The 26,390-nt window shown below is 43.0% G+C and overlaps 1 protein-coding gene across 1 annotated transcript; it reads right to left on the bottom strand.

Annotated features, from left to right (window-relative positions):
• Window positions 1–5,137: 5,137 nt before the first annotated feature.
• On the bottom strand, window positions 5,138–7,203 carry CCDC185 (coiled-coil domain containing 185). Its single transcript, XM_043924483.1, has one exon. It carries the CDS (start codon window positions 7,148–7,150, stop codon window positions 5,261–5,263), a length of 1,890 nt encoding a protein of 629 aa, XP_043780418.1. The 5' UTR covers window positions 7,151–7,203; the 3' UTR covers window positions 5,138–5,260.
• Between the last annotated feature and the right edge of the window lie 19,187 nt (window positions 7,204–26,390).

Genomic DNA, 26,390 nt, shown 5'->3' with positions numbered 1-26,390 from the left:
TTTTCTCTTTTTAAATATACTTAATTCTATCAATTTCCCTCTCAGCACTGTTTTAGCTGTGCCCCACAAATTTGACATTTCATTTTAATTAAATTTAATGTATTTTAAAATTTTTCCTTTGAGACACTGACTTAGGAATTGTTTAGAATTGTTTTGATTAATTTCTAACTGCTGGAGATTTTTCTGTTATCATTGTTGTTGATTTCTAGTTTGATTCCATTGTGGTCAGAGAACACATTTTGTATGATTTCAATAATTTAAATTTCTTGAGCTTATTTTATGGACCAGGATATGTTCTCTCTTGATATTTGTTCCATGGGCACTGGAAAAGAATCTGTGCTCTGCTGTTGCTGTGTGGGGTTTTCTATAGCTGTTGACTAGATCTTGTTAGCTGACAGTGTTAAGTTTTTCTATATCCTTGTTGATTTTCTTTTTAGAAGTTCTATCAGCTGTTGGGAGAAAGGTATTCAAGTCTCTGGCTACAACTGTGATTTTTTTTTTTTCCTTTTCCAGTTCTATTGGCTTCTGCTTCATGTATTTCATATTTCTGTTGTTTATGTATATGTGTTATGTGTTAGTTACTCAGTTATGTCTGACTTTCTGAAACCCCATGGACTATAGCCCACCAGGGTCCTCTGTCCATGGGATTTTCCAGGCTAGAGTACTGGAGTGGGCTGCCATTTCCTTCTCCATTTTATATATAGTAGTATGTGAATGTCAATCACAATTTCCCAATTTATCCCCCTCTCCCTTTATACCCTGGCAACCATAAGTTTGTTTTCTACATCTGTGGCTCTAATTCTGTTTTATAAATAAGTTCATTTATACCCTTTAAATTGCATTGTTTGCCTTTAGTAAAATTTTATGTATACATGTTTAGAACTATGTCTTCTCAGTGGGTTGACTCTGGTAAATTTACATTTTTTCCTGTTTCTGGTAGTTTTTTGCTCTGAAGTGTGCTTGATCTTGTATTAATATAGCTACTCTTTTGCAAATATTTTCTCCCAGTCTGTGGCTTATTTTCTCATTCTCTTGATCAAGATTTTTTCCTTCTTTTCTTCAGTTTCAGAAATTTGACTATGGTATGTCTTATGGGTTTACTCTTTTGCAAGGGTTCACGCAACTTCTTGAATATGTAAGGTTAGCTCTTTACTAAACCTGGAAAGTTTTCAGCCATTATTACCCTGAGCACTTTTTTAGTCCTACCTTTTCTCTGCTACTTCTGGGAATATACCACGAATGTTAGAACTTTTGTTATACTTCTACAGGTCCATGAGGCTTTAACTTTTTTGTAATTTTCTATTTCTCAGATTTGGTCATTTTTATGTCTTATAGTTCATTGTTTCTTTCTTATATTCCTCCATTCTATCGTTTAGCTCATCCCCTAGCTTTTTATTTTTGTAAATGTATTTTTTCAGCTCTAAAATTTCCATTTGGTTCTTCTTTATACCTTGTGTGTGTGTGTGTTTGTTGCTGTTGAGATTTTCTGTTTGCCAAAAATTTTTTGTTTGTTTGTTTGTTTCAAGTATGTTCATAATTGCTTGTTGAAGCATTTTATCATGACTAATTTAAGATCTTTTTCAGGCATTTCTAACACTGTTATCCTCATTTCCTGTTGTTGTTCAGCTGTTCAGTTGTGTCCGACTCTTTGCAGGTCATGGACTATAGCACTCCAGGCTTCCCTGTTCTTCACTAACTCCAAGAGTTTGCTTAAACTCATGTCCATTGAATCAGTGATGCATCCAACCATCTCATCCTCTGTTGTCTGCTTCTCCTCCTGCCCTCAATCTTTCCCAGCATCAGGATTTTTTCCAATGAGTCATTTCTTAGTACCAGGTGGCCAAAGTATTGGAGCTTCAGCTTCAGCATCAGTCCTTCCAATGAATATTCAGGGTTGATTTCCTTTAGGATTGACTGGCTTGATCTCCCTGCTGTCCAAGGAACTCTCAAGAGTCTTCTCCAGCACCACAGTTTGAAAGTATCAATTCTTTGGCGCTCAGCCTTCTTCATGGTCCAATTCTCACATCCACACATGACTACTGGAAAAACCATGGCTTTGACTAGATAGACCTTTGTTGGCAAAGTGATGTCTCTGCTTTTTAAAGTGCTGTCTAGGTTTGTCATAGCTTTTCTTCCAAGGAGCAAGTGTCTTTTAATTTCATGGCTACAGTCACTCTCCACAGTGATTTTGGAGCCCAAGAAAATAAAGTCTGTCACTGTTTCCATTTTTCCACCATCTATTGGGAGCGACTGAACTGAACTGAACTGATTGGCACCTATTGTCTTCTTCATTCAGTTCAAGATATTCTTGGGTCTTAGTGTGAAGTGTGATTTTGAATTGAAACCTGAACATTTTGAATATTGTTTAAGACTGGGTCTTCTGTTTTATATGGCTTCCTCTCACACTGCTCTAGAAAGGGAAGGATATTGAGGCCTTGTTATTGCCAGGCAGGGGTATAAGTCCAGTTCCCCAGTCCACCTCCATTGCCACCTGAGGAGGGGAGGGGGCACTCTGCATCACTGCTGAGTGGAGGTGGGGGTTTTGGCTCCCTTCCAGGCATCCATTGATACTTTCTTGGCTGGAAGGGCTAAGAATGCCTCATTGCTACTCTCCACATGACATCTACTGATAACGAAGGAGCTGTTCCTGCTGGAGGGTGATAGAAGTCCTGTCCACTAGGCTTTATTGGATACTACTCAGTAGGGAGAGAGAGGGGTCCCCTGTTACTGTGTCGTGGTGGTGGTGGTGGCCGTAGTGGTTGAAAGTCTAGGCTCCTCAAGTGGTCTCAAATGACACTGCCAGGGTGAGGAGCTCCTTGGCACAGCCTGGTGAGGGTAAAAGTCTAGGCTCCTCGGTGGGTGTTGGTAAGCGTGGGGTCAATATATACGTGTGTGTGTGTGTGTGTGTGTGTGTATGTGTATTTTTTTAAAAGGAAGAATAGAGAAAAGTAAACACTTCATCTTCTGTCAGTTTATTCTGTATTGACCATTTCTACAGGTAATATTCATAAAGAATTGGATGAAAGAATGAAAGTTTGTATTTCTATGAGCAAAGAACATTAGTAGGGTAACCACATGGGATATGGATGTGGGGTCAAAATATCCTGCTTCATGGCTTTTATTTTGACTGGTAGGCATCGGTATAAAGAATTCTAAGAAAACGACCCTGGCCTTAAGTAGCATTCAGTCCAGCTTGGAAGCCAAGAGGCAGATTGCAAAATGGATATGCCGGAAAAGCGGCAGCTTCTAAGTGCTCAATAAGCCATAAGCTTAACATCTTGTCAAAGAAGGCTGATGCTGAGAAGGAGCAGCCAGGGAGGCCCCATATTTCATACAAGAGGCAGGTTGTGAGTTAAGCTCAGAAAAATCAGACTTGGATATGATAGGAGGAGGCAGCTGGTGAAAAGGCATTGAAATAAGGAGAATGGAATTGACAAAAATGAAAAGTCAGTAGTACAAAAACTGTAATATTTAATTATTGTGTGTGTATTAGGTTCTGGACACTATGCCACATGCCTTATATTATTGTACTTGATCATCCTTCACAACATCCCCTTTGAAGTACAAATTATAATCCTTTTTTTACAGATAAGGAAAACTGAGGCCCAGGCAGGTAACTTCCCCAAAGTCCCATACCTATGTCAAGACGAAGAGTTAGATTCTGAGACATTTTAAGCTCTTTCCTAGAATGCTGGGAATGTGCACAGCACTTGGCTGGAATAGCACTAGCTTGGGTGGAGAGAAGAGAATGATAAGATTGAAAATTGAAGCAACATGTACCAACAAAGGAATGAGAGCCTGAGTAGGCCTCTTTGGGGACAGCAGGCAGAGGGGAACTATGACAGGGAAGAGGGCCCAGTTTCCATCATGTAAGATAGGAATATAGCCCTCACACTGCCCTTTGTTGTTTTTTTCTAAATTGCATTAAAAAAACAAAACAAAATTGTTATCTCTGGTCATGCCTAGGGTATGTGAGATGTTAGTTCCCCAACCAGGGATTGAACCTGCACCCCTTGCATTGGAGGTGTGGGACCCTAACTACTGGACCACCAGGGAAGCCCCTCACAATGACCTTTGATATAAAACCCCTTGCCAGGTCACCTTTCATGTCATTTCAAAAATACTAAGATGACAAAAGTCTTCCAGCAGGACTTATTCTTTCTCTCTCTCTTTTGAAAGACAAATGTTATTTACAGAACACTTTTAGAATTTTTTTGATAGAGACTTTGAGATATGATGGGTTAAATTCTGCTTAGCTTCTGGCTCTTAGTTTTTAAAATATCAAGCTCCTGAATCATGCTTAGTCACTCATTCAGAGCCTGGTTAGGTTAATGAGACACAATGTGGGTAGACAGAATGACATCACATACCTCCTTCAGAAGAGACAAAGGAGAAATAGAGGGGAAAAGGAGGATTCTAATAGAATTTTGTTCCAAAAGACTGGATGTGACTGACCAAAAACGGGGAAAAAATTGGATCCAAAGTTTCCACTGAACTCTTGAACATGTCTGTGGTGGTGTAATCACTAGTGCTAAAGGCATTATAAACACTTTCTATTAACATGGGAAAGGAAGGCCAAAGAAGTACCGTCTGAGAGGAGCCATAGAAAGCTGTTGCCAAAAATATTTCACAGAATGTCAATTCCATGGAAGGATCCAAGAGGAAAAAATGTTCTGTGGTTTGTGAAAAACGCTAGGTTAATCAAATGTGTCTTTACTGCAAGACTTTTCAGAGCCTTTAAAATTTTCAGCTGCGTTATGAACTCCCAAGGGGGGATGTAGTATGCTGTGTTCCCCAATATACTTGTTGACAGGAATTCCCCCCACACTTCCCCACCTCACTTTTTGTTCTTGGAGATTTCTTATGACAAGTACTTCACACTTCACCCTTTCATAAGTTCGGGGACAGGGAAAGACTGAAGCCATGGCACAGAACTCTATTCCCCACTGTAGACTTTTTCTTTGGTTCCTCAAAATGTGTCTGACATACACACACTTCTGAGATTACTTGAGAGCAAAACGAGTCTTTTCTATTTAAAGCCAAATGTACAAAGGCAAGTAATTTTCTCAAAACTTGGAAATTTTTATCCCACCCTGTCAACCATCCCAATGAATCAATAAACTAGTTCGCGAGAGAGAGTTGCTGCTATTTTATATACTTTTTAAAAATCAATGCTCAGTCATAATCAAATTAGAAAATGAATCACATTGCCAGATCTCTGTTTAGCCTCCTGGGCTGGAAGCTATTTGTCATCAGGTTCTCAGTAGCCCCCTCTCTGCTGCCCAGCTGGGATCTGGGCCTCCCGGGCCATCCGATCAAAGAAGTTGTTGGCAAGTGTTCTTCCGTCATCTGTCCTGGAGGCCCTGGAGATCTTCTGGAATTCCTCGAAGGTTGCGTCTTTCTCTCGCAAGATCTGCTCCATCCTCTGCTCCTGTCTCCGAATGGCTTCCTTGATGCCCTCGATGTGGCACCTTTCCTCCTTCTCGGCTTTCAGCTTCAGGATGTGATGATTCTTCTCCCGTAGGATGTTGAGCTCCCGAATGTGGTGCGCCTTGTCCCTGATGTTCTTGTGGACCTGACTCCGGGTCTGAAGGATCTTCTGGTCCGCCATCTCCTCCAGCAGTGGCTTGTGCTCCTTTCTCTGCTCCTGCGACTCTTCTGCCCAACACTTCACCTGCTGGAACCGCTCCTCCTCCTTCTGGACTTTGTCCTTCAGCTCTCTGTGGGGCTCCTTCATCTGGCCCTCGGGCATCTCTTGGGACCATTGGGAGCTCTGTTCCAGGGACAGCTTCCTGAGGAGCTCCTCAGCCTTGGCCTGGCAGTCCATGAGGACCTTCCTGGCCTGGTAATTGACTAGAGAGCTGAGACTGGTCTCCTGGATCTTTTTCTGGCCCTTGGCAGGGTGAACGTGCTTCTTTAGACAGGCCTGTGCCAGCCTCTTCTGCAGCTGCAGGCTGTTCCGCGCCTGCAGGTCCCGCAGCGTCTTCTCTGGCAGGCGTGGCCCTTGGCACTGCTTCTCCGGCTCCGTTTCAGGTTCGGAGGGGGCCCCCTCCAGCTTCTCCTGGCGCTGCTTCTCCCGGTCCTCCAGCGGCGCCTTCCAGCCGCTGCTCTCCTGCTGGATCGTGCTGGCGGCTCGTCTGTCCCGCCGCCGGACTCGCAGCTCCCGGTTCAGACGAGCCTTGCGCTGCTCCTTGTCCTGCTGCCACTGCTCTTGGCTCTGCAGCAGCAGCAGCTTGCGCTCCCTCTCCAGGGTCAACTGGACCTTCTGGTCGGAGCGCTTCAGCTCCTCCCAGGCTAGGGCCGCCTGCTGCTGCAGCTCCCGCATCCTCTGGGCCTTTTTGAGCCGGCTCAGCACCAGGGCCACGATCTTCTGGTCCCTGGAGGACATTATTGCCTCTTCCAACTTGTTCTTGAGGACCTGTGTGTGTTGATTCTGCATCTCCTTGCTGGAAACCAGGGACTGGGAAAGCTGGCTGGTTAACGACTCCACCGTATCATTGCTGTGTCTTTTCTGGATGTGCATGCAACCTGACTGCGGCCCGAACTCTCTGGAGGACACAGAAGACTTCTCCGTCTGAACTGAGGAAAGGGACCAGGGACGTAGACCCCTGCAGAGCGGCACTGCCCACTGGTCTCCGCTCTGAGCCTTTTCTTCCTCAAATGCTCGGTTCGCGGGAGTGTAAGCTCCCTGCGAGTAAGGTGGGGGCGAATCTCCCCGGGCAGGAGGGTAGTGCTGGCCTTGCTGAGGCTGGGGCTCCAGCTGCCAGGCCGGGCTGTGCCGGCTGCCTCCCTGCTCCTGGGGCTTGGTCCTTGCCTCCCCCCAGGCATCCTCCAGGCGCCGGCTGCGGGGTCGGGGCTTCCTGGCGCGGTCTAGGAATCTCCGGGCCACGTCGGTCAGGCTGCGACTTTCCTGCGGCGAGTTGGAGTAGTGGCGCCCGCTGGGCCGAGGGGTGGGTGAGCAGAGCAGGTGAGGCCAGGGCGCGATGGCCTCGCTCTCCTCGCCTGGTGTCCGGGCCCAGGAGCACAGGCCCGGTTCGGTCCGCGGCCCCGACCCGTCCAGCTGAGCCAAGGATGCGCTCTCCTCGCTGGGCGGCGGAGGCTCCCAGAGGGCCGAGTGGGGCCGCGGGGAGAAGCGGCCGAAGTCCTCCATTCTCCCTCCCTGCGCGCCCTTGTCTGAGTACGGGTCCCGGTCCCGGCGGGGGCGCTGCTGAGACCCGCCCCGCCCTCCGATCCCGGGGTCCCGGCCGCCTGTGACGCTCCGGCCACTTCACAATGCTCCCGGCGCCACCCGGCCGCTGCAGCCTTCGGCCACCCTGGCCTTCCTGGCACCCCGCGCGGCGAGAGGCGGGAAGGCGGCTGGAGGCCGGGAGAGGCCGTACGGTAGACGGGGCTGTAGAAAGTCCGGGTCACCCTAAAGAGGAGGGTGCGCCGTGAGCCCCCACCAGTGTTGCAGGCAGGAATTTGAACTCGCATTTGTACATCTTAAAGTAGCAGAATTTTAAAAGAACACAGGTAAAGGCATTCCCCCTCCAGAATAGAATGCGGCCTGGAAGGGTGGGGTGGGGAGTCCTTTAGTCACAGGTCCCTACCACAGCGCACCTCTGCAGTGTAGGCAAAATCGAGGCACATTAATTTACATGCACCATCCTTTTGCCCTTTTAACTTAGCAAGCCCAAAGTATATTTTTTTAAACTTTTAGAGGAGAGAAAACAAAACAAAAACATATTAGTTTGTTTCCTCCTAATACAGCAATTACTGCTTTTGTCAAAATAGGAACGTTAGGTGCACATTTCTGAAATAGCATTGGTGGACACCATCGCAAATCACTTTATTGTTTTCCTTTTTCTCCAGTTTAATGAGATGACTTTTTCTGGTTGAGGCATTCAGGGCTCATGGGAAGAGCACTAGATTTGGTCATGTAAACTTGAGTTTGACTCTCCTCTGCCACTTTCCACTTGTGTGGTCTTGGTCAAGTTGACAACAACTTTCCTGACCCTCAAATTCTGGAACAGACAACAGAAGAGAGGCCATGACAATACCACTGTTGGGCTGCCCTTAGGTAGATGAAACTATGCCTCAAGAGCTTAGCACCTTAATACAGTCAATTAATATCATTCTGATGTCCTTCTAGCCTTCGGTTACAAATTGTAAGATTTAATACAGTAAGTCCTTTACATATGAATGCATTCCATTCTGATAGTGTGTTCCTAAGTCCAGTTTGTTCATAAGTCCAACAAGGTTAGCCCAGGTACCCAACTAACACAATCAACCATGTAGTACTGTAGTGATAGGTTTATAATACTTTTCACACAAATAATACATACAAAACAAACACAAAAAATAAAGAAAACATTTTTAATCTTACAGTACGGTGCCATGAAAAGCACAGTAGCACAGTACAATAGCTGGCGTACAGGGGCCGGCATCAAGTGAACAGGCAAGAAGAGTCACTGACTGGAGGAGGGAGAGGAGGTGGGAGATGAGATGGCAGAGCTGAATGATCATCAGCAACAGGAGACAGACAGCAAGCTGCAATGTCGCTCACGCCTGACACTGGTGTTCCAAGTTCTGGTTCCTTGCTGGAACCAGATGCACAGTCCCATCTTCAAAAGTTCAAAACTTGAAGGTTTGTATGTAGGGGACTTACTGTACATGGGTTTACGAAAGTTTCTATAGATTCCTAGCTTAACAAAAGAACAGAATTAATGTCATCCTAAAACAGTTTAGGTAAAGGATAGAGTGCTGGGGTGGCCGGGGGGGGTGGGGGTGATGTCCAGGCTCCGCTGTGTTCATCCTGGACTGTGGATCTTGGCTCAGTCACTTCCTTTCTCTGGGATGTAATGAGGAAACAGTTCTGGATAATATTCTCCAAATATGGCCAGTCCTTAAAGAAAAAAATTAAGCATTTACTCATCCCAGTCCTCTTCACCTACATCTTCTTGAAGCTTCACAGTGACTCCAGCTAGGCAGGGCCAGTAGAACTGATAACATTTCCTTAGGATAAATCTGAGACTTGGCCATTCTAACTGATTCCCCCAAAGGTCAGGGGGTCAGTGGTGGAAGTTTTGATTTTAGGTTCACTTGTCTTTCCATGATATCATGCTGCTTCTCAGGAAATTCCACTCTGAATTGGAACATGTATTATGGACTGAAAGTTTGTGTTCTTCCCAATTCATACATTGAGGCTCTAAACTCTAGTGGGATGTTATTTGGAGGTGGGGCCTTTGGGAGGTGATTAGGTTTAGATGAGGTCATGAAGGTGGGGCCTCCGTGATGGGATGAGAGGAAGGGACCAGAACTTCTGCTCTGTGCCGTGTGAGATCACAGACAGAAGGTGGCTGTCTGTAAGTCTGGAAATGGACCCTCACCAAGATCTGAATGTGCTCACATCTTGACTGAGCACTTCCCAGACTCCAGAACTGTGAGAAATAAATGTCTGTGGTTTAAGCCATTCAGTCTAGGGTGTTTTGTTAGGGTAGCCTGAGCTGACAAAGATGACATGCTCTAAAAATATTATGATCAGATGTAAACTCAAGGGTCATGACAGCTATGTCCTTGAAGCCATGTGGTAGCAACCTTGACCAGAGTGTCTGAGGCCTCCCCAGGAGCCCACTCTGCCTGGATAGGAGCCCATGTGCAGTCATTAGCACATCTGTAGCCAAGGACAGGAGGTTGCTTCTACCCTAGATTTCTATTGGCGCCACTCATACCATTGTTAGAGAAATTATTTGGTGATTATAATTTTTGCTTGGAATCAACTTTTACATAAAATAAATTTGAAAGATTTATTCCATAAATTTGAAATAGAATCATTTAAGTGAGGAGATATTTGGGCATGAGTCGTGCTGATACCTTAGTGTCATCTCTCTCTGAAGAAGCTTTGTAAAACATTTTGCACATCTACATGTGGTTCTGGCTGGCACCAGGCCACTTCCTGTTACAGAGAAGCAGTGTTGTGTGGGTGAAAATACAGCCGCCCAAGACCCAGAAGACCTGCCACCAGCTAGCTTTGCCACCTGCTGATCACCTGTAGTGGTCATTTCACTCTCTGTCTGGAGATTCCGGTGGTTTCCTCATTGCTGTAGATGATTTGTAAGATCTCACTCAGTCCCAAAGGCAACTGGAAAGAAGAGTTCAATCTAGTAAATTCTGCAGGCTTCCTTTTGTAAAACAGAAATGAGTTAATCCCTGAAAAATGCTTACAGCAGTACTTGGCATGTAGTTGCTGCCTTATAAAAATTAGTCACTAGAATGATCATTATCATTATTCCAAGAGCACTAAAACCATAGCAGTGTAGGGCTGAATTTAAAGACACAGTTTGGCAGATGTAAGCTATTATATATGGAATGGATAAACAGCAGTGTCCTACTGTATAGCACAGGGAACTATAGTCAATGTCCTGTGATAAACCATAATGGAAAGGACTTTAAAAAAAGAATGTATATACTTATACAGGTATAACTGAGTCACTTTGCTGTATAGGAGAACTTAACATAACACTGCAAATCAACTATGCTTTAGTTGGAGGAAGGAAGAGATTAAAAGAAGAGAAAGACATAGTTTGAAGCAGAGCCAGATCCCCAGTTCAGGACTCTTTGACCTTTTTCTTGCCCTGAAGGTTCTCAGAATTCCTCATGGAAATGAGAATAGCCCACCCACTTCTGCTGATGACAGAATAAGGGACACAGTTTTAACTTCATGATGCCACTAACATTTATTAAAATCTGAGCCAGGATTAGAAAGATAATCAAGGATCCTCACCCACAGTATTTCTAGGAGAAACTCATCCAGGTTACAGATGTGGTAAATGGTTAAACTGTAAATTCAACAGGATTCCTAGAGGAGGGAGAGGGAGGGGTTAGTTCTCAAGGGAAGTTCATCCAGGTTGTTCATAAGGAAAGAGTTCATGTAGAGCAATGGTGCTAAATCTGGGAAGGCAGCTGGGATCACACCAGACAGAGATGAGCAGGAGCACACGGCCGGCAGAGAATGCTGCGTGGCCGCAGTATGAGCCTCAGAAATGCCTGGCATATGAGGGTCCTGTGTGGGTTGTGTAGTGGGGACTTGGGGTGTGTGTGCAGTTCAGTGATGGGTGACGACATCAAAAAGGTGGGCTGGACCCAAATTCCACTGCCCTGAATGCCAAACCAAAGAGCATAGTCTCCCCACTGGGCAGCAGGGAGAAGTCCAGATCCCTTGGAGCTGCTGTGGGCCCAGAGGAGGGTGGGGCTAGAGGACTTTAGGGCAGGCTCTGCGGCTTCTTGGGCTTCCCGGGCTTCCCTTGTGGCTCAGCTGTTAAAGAATCTGCCCACAACGTCAGAGGCCTGGGTTTGATCCCTGGGTTGGGAAGATCCCCTGGAGAAGGGAAAGGCTACCCACTCCAGTTTTCTGACCTGGAGAATTCCATGGACTATACAGTCCATGGGATCGCAAAGAGTTGGACACAACTGAGTGACTCTCACTTTCACTGTGACTTCTGTCCCTGCTTCACTCAGAGCAGCTCAGATTTTCTCTCTTTTCTGTCCTGGGGCTCTTGGTAACAACTCATTGAAAAAGGCTGGGACTTCCTCTGCTTATTTAAAAAAAAAAAAGGGTTGAAATCCACTGTGTAGACAACAGTGAGGAGTCAGAGCAAAAATGTTGAAACCAAAAAAGTGACCCGATTTAGTTTCTATTTTAGAAAGCTCACTCTGGTAGCAGGGTAGAAGATGAATTGAGATGAGGAGTAGGGGGAGGGGAAATCAGAGAAAGGGGGCCAGTTAGGAAGTTGGCCAGTAAGCGGGGCAAGCAAGAAGGAACTGAATGTAAATCTGGACAATGGCAAGGGGACTGGAAGACATGGAGGCAAGGTGCAGTTCAATGGTCAAGGGACCATGATCTGAAGGTGGATTCCATCTGGAGAAAGAGGGTTTCTAACCCAGGCACCTGGGCAGATGTTAGTGTTAATGACAAGAGGTCTCAACCTAGGTGACCTTGAGAACAGTAATCTGGGAAATCAGGTGAAAGAAGCTGTAATAAAAGTAAATACTGCACAGAACGGCAAACAAATGTCTGGAAGAGGCTGATGAAAATGGGAAGAGAAATCTTTTCCTCGGAGGGGCCTGGTGATAAGGCACCTGCTTGGCGCACAGCTGCTGGAGGAGGACAGGTGCTTTTCACCTGCATCTTTAGCATCTGATTAACACCCCTGGGAAGATGACAAGCCGGGACGCCTTGGTCAGCTCTTCCACTGGGCAATGAAAGAGACGTTTTGTAAATGTTAAACTGCCAAGCATTCCCTTGATACTAAGAACAATTAGTCTTCTTTCCATTTGGCAGAAAAATCCTCACTGTATTTCACTGGAGGCTTCAGTATTTAGACCTTCTGCCAAATGAAGATCTGGGCCTCTTTTCTGCATTTGTTGAAGACTTGGAAAATACAGCAAAATATGCTCTGGCCCCATAATTTGAACTGACTTATGGAATAGAATTGTGTTTGGGGCCCTTCCTCAGAATGACTATTAGTGGTAGTGACTTCAGATTTAATCTCTTGGCACAAAGCCCCTGGTTCTTGGATGGGCCAAAGGGGAGAAATAAGCTAGAGTTTCTCCATCCAATATCACACTTGGCAGCCACACCTGGGTACGAGCATTTGAACATGGGTAGTTCCAATTGTCATGTGCTGTAACTATAAAATACACACTGGTTTTAAAAACTTACTATAGAAAAGTTAAATATCTCAACACTTTAAAAAAAATATTGATGATTTGTTGAGAGGGTTGGTATTTTAAACACAATAGACTAAATAAAATATATTATCAAAGTTAATTTCACATGTTACTTGTTTTAATGTGGCCACTAGTAATTTAAAATTATATGTATGTAAATATATATCATGTTATATTTCTATTGGACGACAGTGCTCTGGATAATTGAGGTTCCCCAATATTCATATTGTAAGTGAAAGCTTTCAATATCTGGATAGTTTTTATTTTATGTAAATGTATTGCTTTGAGAAGAAGGGTTTAAGATGGTGGCGTAGGAAGACCCTGAACTTACCTCCTCCCATGGACACAGTAAACTGACAGCTACACGTGGATGATCTTTCCCTGAAAAAGACCCGAGAACTAGACAAACAGTGCCTGACAACAGAAGATAAAAGAGATGCATTGAGACATAGAAGCAGAGACACAGTCTCATCCAGGACTCTACCCCAGAAACAGGGACCCACAGTTGGGTGCTGTGCTGAGAAGCTCAGTCGTGTCCAACTCTTTGCGACCCCATGGACCATAGCCCACCAGGCTCCTGTGTCCATGGGGATTCTCCAAGCAAGAATCCTGGAGTAGGTTGCCATACTCTCCTCCAAGGGATCTTCCCAACCCAGGGATCAAACCCAGGTCTCCTGCATTGAGGGAAGATTCTTTACCATTTGAGCCACTAGGGAAGCCCAAGAATACTGGAGCCAGTAGCCTAATCCTTTTCCAGGGGATCTTTCCGACCCAGGAATCGAACCAGGGTCTCCTGCATTGCAGACAGATTATTTACCACCTGAGCTACCAGGGAAGCACAGTTGGGATGGATGCCAAAAACACAGAACTTTCCCTCAAGGAGTGGAAGGATTGAGTCCCGTGTGAGACACCCTAACCTTTTGGTCCAGCACCAGAAAGAGGAGCCCCCCAGTCAACGAGAATTAAGTCAAGGAGAACCACAGAACTATCTGTTCCCACAGCAGAGAGCAGAGAACCTTCTCTTAAAGGGCTTACACACAGATGTATTTGCACTGAGATCCAGGGCAAAAACAGCAGGAAGGCCAAAAATGGCAAAAATCACCTAGATCATAAGGGAGGGAGACTTACTGATTTTACAGTGGCTTCCAGAGAGATGAGAACCTGCTGGGACTTTGTCAGGATGGGCCTGCTGGTGGGCACCATTTTTACAGTTTCATCATTTTCACTGGTGACAGAGCCACCAATTTTGGTGCTCTTCCTCTAGCCTGTTAGCACCAGAAGACATGCTCTCTCCGCTCCACAAGGCCACCCAGCTGGGTGTGCCTTACCCACTCTGCATAGCAGCCGTGATGCAACTGGGATAGACAGATGCACCGTGCCCTGCCTCCCCCGTGTAGTGGTCATGCTGCAACCAAGCCAGGTGAGCACCCCAGGCCCCTGACTTTTCCACATAGCAGCTGAGATCCCACCACCGCAGGTGGATGCACACAGCCTACACGAGGGCCACCTCTTGAGCACCTGGCTCTGATATTCAGGGAAGACTGTGCTTCTGGGCCCCCAGAATCATCTCCTACACAAGAACACTCCTTGAAAACTGGGAGAAGTAGGTGTCTTGCTTGATACCTATAGACAAACACAGATAGTCAGGCAAGATGAGGAGACAGAGGAATCTGCTCCAAACCAAAGAACAAGACAAATCCCCAGAAAAAGACATTAATGAAATGAAGATAAGTACCTTATCTGATAAACAGTTCAAAGTAATGTTCATAAAAATGCTCACCGAACTTGGAAGAAGAATGGACGAACATAGCAGAACTTCAACAAAGAGATAGAAAATATAAGAAAGCACCAAACAGAAGTTAAAACTGAACTGAAAGCTACACTCAAAGGGTTCAACAGCAGACCAGATGAAGTAGAAGAATGAACCAGTGAATTGGAAGACCAAGCAATGAAAATTACCCAGACAGAGCAGCAAAATGAAAAAGAATTTTAGAAAGTAAAGATAACTTAAGTAATCTCTGGTTCAACATCATGTAGAGTAATATTTGCATTATAGTGGTCTCAGAAAGAGAAGACACAGAGAAAAGCCTGGAGTGATTATTGAAGAAATAATGGTTGAAAACTTCCTTAATCTGGGGAAAGAAATAGATATCCAGGTCCAGGAAACCCGGAGAGTTCCAAGCATGATAAGCCCAAAGAAAACCATACTGAGACACATTATAGTTAAAACCGTAAAAATTAAGGGTAAAGAGAGAATCTTAAAGGCAGCAAGAAAAAAATGTTATTATGTAGAAGAGAAACCCCATAAAGCTATTAGTAGATTTTTCAACAGAAACTTTATGGGCCCAAAGAGAGTGGCATGAAATATTCAAGGTACTGAAAGGAAAAAATTTCCAGCAATCATTCTCAACCTGACAAGATTATCATTCAGAATTGGAGGAAAGATTGAGTTTTCCAGATAAGCAAAAGCTAAAGGTGTTCATCATCACTAAACTTGGCCCCACAAGAAACATTAAGGGGAATTCTGTAAGCTGGAAAACAAAGGCACTAATTAATAGTAAGAAAACAAACAAAAGTAAGGTAAATACACAGGAAAGGTAGCAGATCAACCACTCAAAAAGCAGGTATGAAGGTTGAAAGACAAAAGTAGTAAAATTAACTAAAATTACAATGATCAGTTAAAGGAAGCCTAAAATAAAAAGATGTAAAAGATATGAAAACATGTGTTCAAAGTTAAGTTTCTATCAACTTAAAAGCGATTGCTATATACATAGGATGTTATATGTGAACCTCACAGTAACCCCAAGGAAAAACTTAAAGCAAATACACAAAAGAAATTCAGAAAGGAATCTTGAACAAGAAGGAATGCTTCTAAACTCACTTTACTGTATAAGGCTAGCACTACGTGATACCAAAACCAGCTAATGTCATCACAAAAAAAGAAAATTACAGGCCAGTATCCTTGATAAATCGGAGAAGGCAATGGCACCCCACTCCAGTATTCTTGCCTGGAAAATCCATGGATGGAGGAGCCTGGTAGGCTGCAGTCCATGGGGTTGTGAAGAGTCGGACACGACTGAGCAACTTCACTTTCACTTTTCACTTTTATGCATTGGAGAAGGAAATGGCAACCCGATCCAGTGTTCTTGCCTGGAGAATCCCAGGCAGGGATGTGGTTGCACAGAGTCGGACAGACACGACTGAAGTGATTTAGCAGCAGCAGCAGCAGCAGCATCCTTAATAAATACAGATGGAAAAATCCTCAACAAAATATTAAGAAACCAAATTCAATAATACATTAAAAGGATCATACACCCCATGATCAAGTGGGATTTCTTCCAGAGATACAAGGATGATTCAATATCTGCAACTCAATCAGCATGATATACCACATTAACAAAATGAAAGATAAAAATCATATGATCATCTCAATAGATACAGAAAAAATATTTAATAAAATACAATATATATTTATGACAAAAAAACTCTCAATAAAATGGATATAGAGGGAATGTACCTTAATAAAGGACATATATGATAGACCTGGAGATAACATCATATTCAGTGATTAAAAGCTGAAAGCTATTCCTCTAAGATCAGGAACAAGACAAGGATGTCCACTCTACCAATTTTATTCAATACAGGAACTCCTAGCCATAGCAACTAGGTAAGACAAATAACTAAAAGGCATCCAAATCAGAAAGGAAGAAGTAAAACTGTCATTATTTGCAGATGATATAATGCTATATACAGAAAACACTAAAGACCCTACCAAAAAACCTATTAGAACTAATAAATGAATTCAGCTAAGTTTCAAGATACAAAATCAATATACAGAAGTCTGTGGCATTTCTATCAGAAAGATAAATCAAGAAAAAAAAATCCTATTTACAATTGTATCAGTAAGGATAAAATACCTAGGAAGAAATTTAACCAAGGAAGTAAAATACCTGTACACTGAAAATTATGAGACACTTATGAAAGAAATTTAAGTAGACACAAATAAATGGAAAGATACACTGTGTTCATGGACTGGAATAATTAATATTGTTAAAATGTCCATATTACCCAAAGCAATCTACAGGTTCAATGCAATATCTATCAAAATTCCAATGGCATAATTCACAGAACTAGAACAAATAATTCTAAAATTTGGGCAGAGCCAGAACAGATCCTAAATAGCCAAAACAATCTTGATGAAGAATGAAGCTAGAGGTAACATGCTCCCTGATTTCAAACTATGCTACAAAGCTTGATAATCAAGACAGTAGGTACTGGCACAAAAACAGACATGCTGATGAATGGAACAGAAAAGACAGCCCAGCAATAAACCTACACATATAAGAACAATTGATTTATGACAAAGGTGCAAAGAACATGCAATGGAGAAGGGACAGTCTCTTTGGTAAAGAGCGTTGAGAAAACTGGATGGCTACATGTTAAAAAATGAAGCCAGGCCACTATCTTACGCCAAACACAAAAATCAACTCAATTTAAAGACTTGAATGTAAGGCCTGGAACAGTAAAATTCTTAGAAGAAAAAATAGGCAGTAACGTCACTGTCATCAGTCTTAGCAGTGTTTTGTGGACCTGACTCCAAAGGCAAGAGAAACAAAAGTAAAAGTAAGCAAATGGGATGACATGAAATTAAAAAGCTTCTTCACAGTGAAGGAAACCATCATCAAAACAAAAACCAACTTACTGGGTGGGAGAAAATATTTGCAAACCATGTATCTGATAAGGAGGTAATACACAAAATCTATAAAGAACTCATAAAATTTAATAATAACAACAAAACAACCCAGCTAAAAAATGGGAAGGGGAACTGAATAGCTGCATTTCTAAAGAAGACATACAGATGGCCAACAGGCATAAGAAAAGATGTTCAGCAGTACCAATTATTATGGAGATGCAAATCAAAACCACAGTGAGATATCACCTCATACCTGTTAGAATGGTTAGTATCAAAAAGACAAGAAGTAACTGTTAGAGAGGATGTGTTGGTGGAAATGTAAATTGGTGCACCCACTATGGAAAACTTTATTGAGATTCTTCAAAAAATTAAGAAGAGAACTACTGTACAATCCAGCAATTCCACTTGAGTGTTTATTCAAAGAAAATGAAAACACTAATTCAAAAATGTATATGCACTTCTATGTTCATTGCAGCATTATTAAGATGTGAAAGCAACCTGAGTGTCCATCCATGGATGAAGGGATAAAGAAGATGTGGTATGCATACCCAATGGACTATGACTCAGGCATGAAAAGGAATGAAATCTTGCCATTTGTGACAATGTGGATGAACCATGAGAGTGTTATACTAAGTGAAATAAATCAGAGGAAAAAGACAAATACCATACAAATACCATATGATCTTGCATGCTAGGAAGTTGCATCAGTCATGTCCGACTGTTTGTGACCCTATGAACTATTCATGGGATTAATAGTTCATGGGATTATTATTCATGGGATAATGAATAATAAGCCCATGGCTCCTCTATTCATGGAATTCCCCAGGCAAGAATCCTGGAGTGGGTTGTCATTTCCTTCTCCAGCCATATGATTTTAGTCATATGTATTAGGAGAACCTAAAACACAACCAAATGAAACAAATGAACAAATTCATAGATACAGAGAGAACAGATCAGAGGTTACCAGAGGGGAAGGAGGTTGGCATACAGGCAAAGGGGTGAAGGGGTGAAGGGGGTCACTTTTATAGTGTCAAGGGTAGTGTATGCAGACGTTGAACTGTGATGTTGTACAATTGACATTAGATAATAAAAAAAAATATTGCCTAGAAATCACCATTTCTAAGAAGATAATATTTTGGGTCAAAAGTTTTTTTCTCAATGGCTGGATGATAGGGTAAATTATTACATTTCAGAATTTAGCTTTGCAGTACAATTTCACAGGAATTCAGCTCTTTTACACCCCACCCCCACTTTTTCCTTACTACACAGGATGCCCCAAAGCACAGTATCTGAGAACACAGAATAGGCCATACTCTACATGTGCCTATGAGATATGGATTCATTAAAAATACCAGATCTCAAAACAGTGAAAAAAAATTTACATGAACACCCAAGGCAGTGAATGAAAAACTTATGTTAATGCAGTTCTAAGAATGAAAATTGTAGCTTATAAACTTCCTTTTAAAAAACAAAGGGAGAAAATGGAACTATGAAAGTTAAGTTCCCATGGAAACAATCATTTACCCACAATGCAAATATTCCATGTATATGAGAGTAGATATGTGTAGAAACTAGGGCTGACCTGTATTAAGTTGGAGCCTTGGAGTGTTGTTATAAGTGCTTTATGTGTAAACTCTGCCACAAAAATGTGAAGTTTGAGGAGGCTGAGGGTGCCTTCCCTGCTGATAACATCAGCAAAGAAGTGAATGAATAAATATTACAATACATGCAGAGTCAACACTCACAGCAACCATCCATTCACCAGGCTTGTACTGTAGACCTATCTCCCCTCACTTAGACTTTTCAGAAAAACAAATTTCCTTTGAAGTAAAAAATGCCAGGCTCAATTTTAGTAAAACAGAGAAAGATAAAACAGAACTTACCAAAAAACCACACATTTTTTAAAGTTTCAACAAAGCACACTTTAAAATATTTTTTATTACCCTTTTTTAACCCTTTTATTTTACAAATAACTTTGTAATTATCAAAGTAAAATATTTTTTATTAAAAATATTTTAATATGTCGAGGATGAGGAAGAAACTCCAAATTGGGTAAGTTCCTAAAGCACAACTATTTTTTCCAAATTTCCACTAGAAAGCCTTTTCCTATGTTTAACTTTATAATTTGTGATAAAATTTCAAAGATACATACATTATGGTGTGGTTGTGTGTTCCTGTGTCACTGATGAGTGATAAAGTAACTGCATCCCGTTATCACACTGAAAGTGAACTCCCTTTCATTTGAGTCAAGTAAGGGAGACTGGAAATCTCTACTTGAGTACTTTCAGTTCTCAAAGTATTTATTTTGAGCCTTCCTCCTTCAGAAGAACTGATTAATTGCCATCTCCTGCTTTTAACTGCATTAAGGTTACAAATGTGAAAAACATCAAAATTCTAAGATGAAGCAAATCTAGAAATATAATAATAATGTTTGTGCATTCACTTCCTTGCTGATGTTATCAGCAAGGAAGGCACCCTCAGTCCCCTAAAACTCCAGCTGCCACATCCAGCAGGCTGATCCTCCTGCAGATATCATATGGTATTCTTTTCACTTAAACCATTCCAGCCAGGGCTGGAGTAGAAACTCGGCAACCACAGGTGGCTTTGTCTGTGGGCTCAGCAAACACTTCTGTCCACAGGAACCTGACAAAGGTGCTTTTGTCTGCCTGCCTGGTTCTCTGCGTGGCCCCAGTTCAGGGCAAAGTTATGAACCGTTCTCCCTTCTGCACAGAATGATCAGCCTTCTTCAAGTCTCAGTTCAAGGGAGGCCTTCCCTGACCACCTTGACCAGATGAAACCTCTACTATGCCCTCTCACAGCCCCATAGAGCACCAGCCCCTTTTCTTGGTGGTATGTGTCCACTGCAGGGCTATGCCTGGCAGCTCTGTGATTAACAAAGATCTCCACCAGAAAGTTCCATGAGAGAATGGGCTTGCCTGCTTTTGTCGCTCTCCTTCACTAATGTTTCTCCAGTGCCTGGCATGGTACCTGGCAGGTGTAAGCACTTAACAGATATTTGTTGAATGAATGAAATAAATGGTTGGCTGCATCGAAAGTTCAGCGTCTAACCACAGCTGAGCCCCCATGAGTGAGTATCCATCTTTTTCTTTGTGTATATGCAACTCTTGCAGTAGAGATTTCCAATCTCCCTTACTTGACTCAATGCCCAAACTTGACCCACTCACCCTTTGTTCCTGTTCTCAGCTCTTACATTTTAGACAATATCAAGGGTTATCCAGTGGTCATGTATGGATGTGAGAGTTGGACTACAAAGAAAGCTGGGTGCCGAAGAATTGATACTTTTGAACTGTGGTGTTGGAGAAGACTCTTGAGAGTCCCTTGGACTGCAAGGAGATCCAACCAGTCCATCCTAAAGGAGATCAGTCCTGGGTGTTCATTGAAAGGACTGATATTGAAGCAGAAACTCCAATACTTTCGCCACCTGATGTGAAGAGCTGACTCGTTGAAAAAGACCCTGATGCTAGGAAAGATTGATGGCAGGAGGAGAAGGGGAGGACAGAGGATGAGATGGTTGGATGGCATCACCGACTCAATGGACATGGGTTTGGGTGGACTCTGGGAGCTGGTGATGGACAGGGAGGCCTGGCGTGCTGTGGTTCATGGGGTCGCAAAGAGCTGGACATGACTGAGCGACTGAACTGAAGGGTTATCAAAGTGTACTTCTTCAACTTCTCCTTCCTCTGGACCTTCACCCATTTTCTTCTTCCACCTTTTTTTAAAAAACAATATTTTAATGTGGACCACCTTTAAAGTCTTCATTGAATTCATTACAATGTTGCTTCTGTTCTACATCCTGGCTTTTTGGCCACAAGGTACCTGTGATCCCAGATCCCTGATTAGGGAGCTGATTGAACTCGAATTCCCCACAGTGGAAGGCAAAGTCCCAATCACTAGACCACCAGGGAAGTTGCTCCTCTTCCTTTTGACTCAGAGCAGAAACTGTCCCCGTCACTTACCAAAGCCAACTCCCCATACTCAGATCCTGCCCGCCCATTCTCCCTGAGGTCACTGCTCCGTCTTGATCCCTTATTTCGACTCTTCTCCCTTTCTCCAGCTCCTTTCTCTCACCTTACAGCCGTGCTCAGGTGACTCCCATCTTCTAAAACATTGGCCCTTGGTGGTTTAGCTCTACAACATCACTATCCAGTAGACCTTTCTGCAGTGGGGGAAATGCTGTATGTCTCTGCTTTCCCATATGGAGGCTACTACCACATGTGGCTAGTGAGACTTGAAATATAGCTATTTCAAGTGAAATGTGACTGAGATGTGAAATTGTAATTTTATTTAGTTTTAATTAAATTTAACATTAAAAGAGGTACATGTGGCTAGTAGATTCCATATTGGACCCTGTAGCTCTAAACTATAAGTTCCAAAATAATATTGTTTAGGTTAAAATAAATTATAGATGTACAACCTCTTAACCATATGGCCTTTGGAAAAGCTACTTGCAATAAGTTCTTCAAGTACTAAACTTTTCACCTAAAATTATGATAATGGTATTATAGAGTTGTTATGAATGAAATCATTCATGATATTACACTTTAGCACTGAGGGTATATACTCAAAACGTATTTGTTGTGTCATCATCATCTTCTTCATTGTTATTCAGTCCTATTGAGATGGCTTTTTCAAGCTCCGGTTCAGATGCTTTAATGACCAACAAAATCAGCAGATTTTTTAAAAAGAAATAGACTAGACTAAAATAAGACATGTAAGTGCCTTTCCCTAGTGGCTCAGATGGTAAAGAATCTGCCTGCAATGCAGGAGACCTGAGTTCGATCCCTGGGTCAGGAAGATCCCCTGGAGAAGGCAATGGCTACCCACTCCAATATTCTTGCCTGGAGAATTCCACGGACAGAGGAGACTGGCAGGCTATGGTCCATGGGGTCACAAAGAGTCAGACACGATCGAGTGACTAACACTTTTCACTTTATGCAGCAGCAGTAGATATTAATTCATGAAACATTTGATTGTTATAAAGTGCATTGTGTGCTAGATGGCAAAGTAAAATGTATTTCTTAACATAAGTTGTATAAAAAGAGTTGTGTTTGTCTGGAAGTGCAGACATCCAAGTTGAGATGGTCAAGACTGATATCCCAGAAGCCTGATCCAGTGGTCTCTCCTCAACCTCATCTTGATTTCTTGGTCCTGTTTGGCACCAAAGTCCATCTTCTGTTTGACTTTCTTTCTGCTGTTTACCTTTTCTCTTTCCCATCCAGTATTTCTTTTGAAGGCAATCCACATCAAAATAACTCCAGGAGGGTAGGGACCTATGGTTGTTGGCCTCCAAGTTGCCTACCTCTTCCCTCTCCATGATTTTGTCTCTTGTCACCCTGTGAACTCTCCTCTCACAGTAAATAGGATTCACCTATGTGAACAATAGGATTTTGCAGAAATGACAAATGTGACCTCTGAGACTGGCTCATAAAAGATGTTGTGGTCTCCACCTTGGTCTCTTGGATCATCTGCTCTGGGGGAAGCCAGCTGCCATGTGATGAGGACACTCATCTTGGAAACAGATCCTCCAGTCCCAAGTATGTCTTTAAACTCCTGAAATCTGGCTTACAACTGGACTACAGCCTTGTGAAAGCTCTGGAGCCACCCACCTGAGCTGCTCACAGATTTTCTTGATTGCCAGAAACCAAGAGATCAAAAACGTTGCTGTGTTAAGATGTGGAATTTTTGAGTAATCTGTTATGCATCAATAGATAATGAAGGGGGGATGTTGTGGTCTCTTTAGACTGCATGTCTCTACCTAAGACATACAGAGTTTGGTTTTCTGGGAAGGGACCTAGGAATCTGCATGAATGTCTCTGCATGATTCTTTGACCCTCTATAGTTTGGGAACCACTGCTCTTTTTTTCACTGACTGCCCTCCTTTCTTCCCTCCCTCTATTCCTTTATCCTCCTACAGTACCGTTCCCAAAAGCTCTGTCCAGGGCTTCTTTTCTTTTTATTGTGCACTCCCTGGGTCAGGTACATCTGTTCTGTGACTTGAACATACAGCCTTGGAGAAACCCATGGACCCACTTCTTCCACTCCAGGCCCTCTTCAAAACCCCTAAGCTGGGTTGCTCTGGTGTCTCAGTGGTAAAGAATCCTCCTGCCAATGCAGGTTTGGTCCCCAACAAGATCCCCCATGCCACAGAGCAGCTAAGCCCATGCACCACAACTACTGAGCCTGTGCTCTAGAGCCTGGGAGCTGCAACTACTGAAGTCCAAGTGCCCTAGAGCCCATGCTCCACCACAAGAGAAGCCACAGCAATAAGCCCTCACACCACAGCTAGAGAGCAGCCCCCACTTGCCTCAACGAGGGAACAAAAGCAACAAAGACCCAGCACAGCCAAAAATAAACAAATAAATAAAATAATCTTCAAAAAAACCTCCTTCACCCTGTTTTCCAACTGCCTGCCTGATATCTCCATATGGATCAATATTTCTCTTCAGCAAATCAAACTCAGTATGTCCAACATGGAACTCATAACCATCCTCACAAAACTTTTGCAGTTATGTTCCCTATTTTTGATAGCAATTTATAGCTTAGTCTCCTAGGCTCTGAATCTTGATAGCATCCTTGTGTCCTCTTTTTTCTTGCCCTCAACACACCCTGGTCCCTAAAATCTGACAGTCCTCCTCTTCAGAGCCTCCCATGGTGACTGCTGTTACTCTGGTTCATGCCTCATTACAGCTTCTCGGGACAGCTGCCCCACTGTTTTCTCACTCTGTTCTTTCCCCACAATGTCTTCCATTCTAACCTTTGATCCTTTGATGACTCTAGTTTTCTTCTGAATAAAGTTTAAACTCCTTGGAGTGGCATGTAAAGTCCTTTTAACAGTGTGGCCCTAATGGGATGTTCTACCTTTATTACTAATTAATTGTCATCTCCTAATTTACCTCTTTTGGGGGCTCCAAAATCACTGCAGATGGTGACTGCAGCCATGAAATTAAAAGACGCTTACTCCTTGGAAGGAAAGTTATGACCAACCTAGATAGCATATTAAAAAGCAGAGACATTACTTTGCCAACAAAGGTCTGTCTAGTCAAGGCTATGGTTTTTCCAGTGGTCATGTATGGATGTGAGAGTTGGACTGTGAAGAAAGCTGAGCACTGAAGAATTCATGCTTTTGAACTGTGGTGTTGGAGAAGACTCTTGAGAGTCTCTTGGACTGCAAGGAGATCCAACCAATCCATCCTAAAGGAGATCAGTCCTGGGTGTTCTGCTGAAGCTGAAACTCCAGTAGTTTGGCCACCTGATGTGAAGAGTTGACTCACTGGAAAAGACCCTGATGCTGGGATGGATTGGGGGCAGGAGGAGAAGGGGATGACAGAGGATGAGATGGCTGGATGGCATCACCAACTCAATGGACATGGGTTTGAGTAAACTCTGGGAGTTGGTGATGGACAGGGAGGCCTGCTGTGCTGCGATTCATGGGGTAGCAAAGAGTCGGACACAACTGAGCGACTGAACTGAACTGAATTTACCTCTACACACACAAACTCTCCAGGAACAAGGGATTATCCATAATTTCCCAAACACGCCTCAAAGAGGTCTATATCTTTTCTCATACAATTATGACCCCTATAGAATTAAAAGTTTCCCTTGAGAATTGAAAAAAAAACATACTATAAACCACCTTGCAAAATTTACTTGTGATGTAGTCTGCAATGGTAGATGTGAGGTAGTCTACAATGGTAAATGGGATGTAGTCTGCAATGGTAGATGCGAGGTAGTCTGCAGTGGTAGATGTGAGGTAGTCTGCAATGGTAGATGTGAGGTTGTCTGCAGTGGTAGATGTGAGGTAGTCTGCAATGGTAGATGTGAGGTAGTCTGCAATGGGAGATGTGAGGTAGTCTGCAGTGGTAGATGTGAGGTAGTCTGCAGTGGTAGATGTGAGGTAGTCTGCAGTGGTAGATGTGAGGTAGTCTGCAGTGGTAGATGTGATGCAGTCTGCAATGGTAGATGTGAGGTAGTCTACAATGGTAGATGTGAGGCAGTCTACAATGGTAGATGTGAGGTTGTCTGCAATGGTAGATGTAGTCCATGTCTGCACCCTTTCAAGCCAGTCCCCAAACCAGGTTAGGAGAAGGTAGCGGGAGAGTGTAGGTACAAACCTCACTGAGTTACTTTGTTGCCTTTAGATAACAGACATGAAAAAGGAATTTTCAGCCTCCTGTGGGGCTTCACCAGCTTTAGCTACATTGATTGTACTTCTGTGAAAATATGTACTCACTGTTCATTTATTGAGCTGTACACATTATTAACCCCATCCTAGGCATCGTGGTGGTGGATGTCAAGACTAAGACCTAGTTCCTGCTCTTTGTCAACTCTGGTAGAGAGAGTAGCAATTGCCAGAAAAAAGATACTAAAATATCAGGGGGACTTCACCGGTAAAGAAAATCACCTCTAGGTTGGAAGAGTGGGGAGCAGGGATAAATAACTGCCTACCTCCCACACCTTCAATGTAAACTCCAGGAGGGCAGGCATCTTTGTTTTGATCAAGTCTGTATTTCCAGTAGCTAAAACACAAACCTACACAGAGTAGGACCCAAGATACATTTGTTGAACGAAGGGGTAATTGAATAAAAAAATTTTATGTAGAAAAAGTATAGGTTTAGGCTCATAACTGTGAGCCCCTTAAAGGCTGAAATGATATCCATTTGCATTTTTTATGGATTTGCATTGCGTTCAGCATGTCTTAAATGCTCAATAAGTGCTGGATGAATGTTGAATAAGTGATTTCATAGTGAGGCCTGTTTTCTCCCACCCCTTTCCTGGTGTCATGGAGTGTTAGCCTTCCTGAAGAAAATGTTCATGCTAAGTTGACGGTGGTTTTAAAGGTAAGCATCTTTAAGAAACCAAGATAAAAGACAAGGTTATAGAAGAGGAGGTAAGATAAAAAGGTCAGGAAAATAACATTCTTAATGTAATTAACTGCTGAAAGTGTTCCTGAAAGCATTGGTTTGCCTTT

The sequence above is a fragment of the Cervus elaphus genome, chromosome 14 (assembly GCF_910594005.1).
Source record: "Cervus elaphus chromosome 14, mCerEla1.1, whole genome shotgun sequence".
NCBI lineage: Eukaryota > Metazoa > Chordata > Mammalia > Artiodactyla > Cervidae > Cervus > Cervus elaphus.
This window is presented reverse-complemented; position numbering and strand designations above follow the sequence as displayed.

What these genes read in the sequence shown, in the direction of transcription:
- CCDC185 (XM_043924483.1), bottom strand. Translation starts at nt 7,150, where the DNA reads ATGGAGGACTTCGGCCGCTTCTCCCCGCGGCCCCACTCGGCCCTCTGG.